The sequence below is a fragment of the Abrus precatorius genome, unplaced genomic scaffold (genome assembly GCF_003935025.1).
Source record: "Abrus precatorius isolate BTA unplaced genomic scaffold, Abrus_2018 Scaffold2, whole genome shotgun sequence".
Classification (NCBI taxonomy): domain Eukaryota; kingdom Viridiplantae; phylum Streptophyta; class Magnoliopsida; order Fabales; family Fabaceae; genus Abrus; species Abrus precatorius.
Genome location: NW_020874362.1, coordinates 22941460 through 22944533, shown reverse-complemented (window position 1 = coordinate 22944533; position 3074 = coordinate 22941460). Strand labels below are relative to the sequence as shown.

General features: G+C 35.3%; 1 protein-coding gene across 1 annotated transcript; it reads right to left on the bottom strand.

Moving 5' to 3' along the window:
- Window positions 1-3074, bottom strand: LOC113858055 (single-stranded DNA-binding protein WHY1, chloroplastic-like). Its single transcript, XM_027490478.1, has 7 exons — window positions 2776-3074; window positions 2344-2444; window positions 2143-2235; window positions 1677-1771; window positions 1181-1254; window positions 804-892; window positions 1-319 (listed from the first exon to the last, which is right to left on the bottom strand). The coding sequence occupies exons 1-7, from the start codon at window positions 3008-3010 to the stop codon at window positions 200-202; spliced, it is 807 nt and encodes a 268-aa protein (XP_027346279.1). The 5' UTR covers window positions 3011-3074; the 3' UTR covers window positions 1-199.

The following is a 3074-nucleotide window of genomic DNA, read 5'->3' as shown; positions in this document are numbered from 1 at the left end:
CAAAATATCATTCTTGAACTTGATCGAGCACTAAATACCAAAAGAAACACACAATAAATAACTCAAAATGAAACATTGCTATCTCAGAAGTCACAATTTCAAAAAAAATTCTCAGCTAACAGGATATAGTGATTTAACGAATTTCAAAGTCGAGAAATTCACAGGGTGAGGGTGGTGAAATACAAGCAAAAAGTGATCTCTATCGGTTCCATTCATAGTCTCCTCCATATCTTGGGTTGGCATTATTCTCTCCATTATAATCATCTGGCTTTATGGAGTTTGCGAAAGTATGCCAACCAAGAAGGTATGGCATGATAAACTACAAAGGTAAAAAGAGGAAAAATATCAAGAGTATAATCATTATTATGAACAAAATATTAATCAGGTTATATGCATAGCGGAAAGTTTACATTTACCAAAGCAAAAGTATTTCAGAAAACCCTTTTGTTGATGCATTATTTTACCGATTTGCCATAGCGACTACATAAACATATACAGGTCATTTTCCGAATGAATGTAAAGCTATTCTATATTATAAATTCTTTTTCAAACAGATATGCTGAAATTCTATAAATCTTTAAGGCATCATAACATCATAGTGAAAGACATATTCCTAGTATGGCTAGACATCATGACATCATAGTTATGCAACTTTTACTGCAAAGTTTAGTCAGATTTTCATTGCTACTACTCTATAATGATGACTGTCACAACATCTTTTCATAGCACTGTAAGAGAATCATGGCAAATTGGCAATGCAAATTTAGATAATTGACATCAGAAGCTGCGAGAGAAAGTTATACATTGAAAGTTGAGCTCAAAACTGCTAACTCTGCTTTTGTAACAGGGATTGACATATTTTCATCCACGTTCACAAGCTTGTTTTGGACACCTTCAGAAATGCCATAACAAAGTCAGAACTAAAGCAAATACCAAGACATTTAACTTCATTTATATTGCAGGCATTGGCATAAAAATGGGTCAAATTAGTTATTCTTTTAAACGATAAAATTAAGATTGATCAACTTAGAACTGTTGCATAACTGTAGAAGCTTATTTGTAGTTAAGGACTCAATCAATCCAACATTTCAGAGTGCCCTAACAACTTCAGTTTGGCAAGAAAATAAATTAAAAAGTGATACAATAATAGAAAGAAAAGTTCATGAAGAAAGAGTATTACTGAAGTTAAAGAAGTGACCAGAACCATCTGGGAAAGGCTCCAACTTCAAAACTTTTCTGACTTTACCTTCATCACTGCATAACAAGACAATTTTAGAAATGCTAGAAAAGGCATGTAAGCACAAAAGTCAGAGTTTATGATGGCAAAACCCATGCACCTGGCATCCACCCACATAACAAAAAGGAAAAATGTAAAATCTATTTAAAGTGTCAGTATCCAATGACTTCGATCAAATATTTTTACTCACACAAAGAGACAGCAAGAAGATCTACTGATAAATAATATTTCTGAGAATTTAGTTTTTGATTGAGCTTAATGATGTGATGTCATGTAATCCATGTAGTTGACTTCACCTAGTGAAGTAAGTTTTGATTGCTGTTGTAAAGAGACAACAAAATGATCAAGAAAATGAATTCTGTAATGCAAGATAAATCAAGCAATGATCAGAGATTCAAACATGTTAATCCCATTACAATTTATATTTTATAATAATTACCTTTTTCCCTTCAAAGGATCGTGAAAAAATTCACAAGACTCCCTTGTACCAAGGCTAATCACACTTCCCATTTCACCCACTGATAGCGAAAAAACCTGCATTCAAGTAAACTGGACGTTGACCTTACATTTTAAACTGAGACCAACTGACTTAATCCAACTGAATCACACCAAAACTTCCAAACTGGAGAGATCAAAACACAAATAGCACTCAGGTTATGTTAAAAAATATCTACATACTGAGAGAATGCTCTCAACAGTTCAAATTTGATCCAAACTTCAGTATATAACATCTCAATTTAACGAAATAGCATAAATGATTATGTCATGTGTGCTGTGTTATATGGTGTAGTGATTTTAGCAGACTGGTGTAATACTCTCTCAGCACAAAACAACTTCTCGGTTTTGACACATAACATTAGCATTGACATTATCCTCAAAACACCAGAAGAAGCAATCCAACTAACCTGCTTTCTATTCCAATCATATTGGCGCTGGCCAACAGCAGGTGCAAACTGAAGTAGCACATAACCTTCCCTAGATATTTTGAATGCCCCTGACTACAAAATGCACCAAAATTTTCAACGGTTGAGCATTCAATTCAAAAGGCCGACAAAAAAGTAAGGCACACCCAATGACAATCACCATCAAAACCAAAATAAACATACATCCAATGGGGCGAATTCCGGAGGTCTAGGAGTCAATGTAAGCGCAGCTTTCCCTTTGTAAATGGAGTAACCAACATAAACCCTAGGTGGCAAAGCTCCAACTGAACACACACACACAGATACACATCAAACCAGAAACCAAATTAGTGGCATAACACAACACCAAACCTTTGCACATTTCTTAACTTACCAACTATTCTGTAGTGACTGTTCAGAAAAAAATATGGCATAAAAATCTGTTCTTTTTAAACTTCCCAACTGGTAAACAAATTTTTTAAATGGGAAAATTAAGCATTTAGTAGGTTGCTGAGAACCTATGTGTTTTTCATTTAGATAACTTTTCTAGGTATCATTCAGAAACCCAAAAACAAACAAACGAAAAAGAATGAGGATTTAGTTTCTCAGCAACCAAAAAGGGTTAAGAAAGAGTACCAGAAGGAGTGGGTCTTGCAGGTCGTGGTGTGGAAGCCAAGGTGTTCTGGGCGAAGAGGTCTGAATGGCGGCATCTGAGGGTGAAGGGTTTTGGAGTGTTAAAAGGAAGAGTGTTTGGAGAGAAGGAGTGGTTTGGGAATAGCTTAAGGGAAGCATAAGAAGAAGAAGAAGATAAGGATGATGATGATGATAACGGTGATGGTGGTGAGTGAAGCTGCAGCTGCAAGTTCAACATCTTCACCTCTTTCTATCTTTTCTGTTCCTTACTCTTTAGTTCCTTTCCCGGTCTGTGTTCTGTT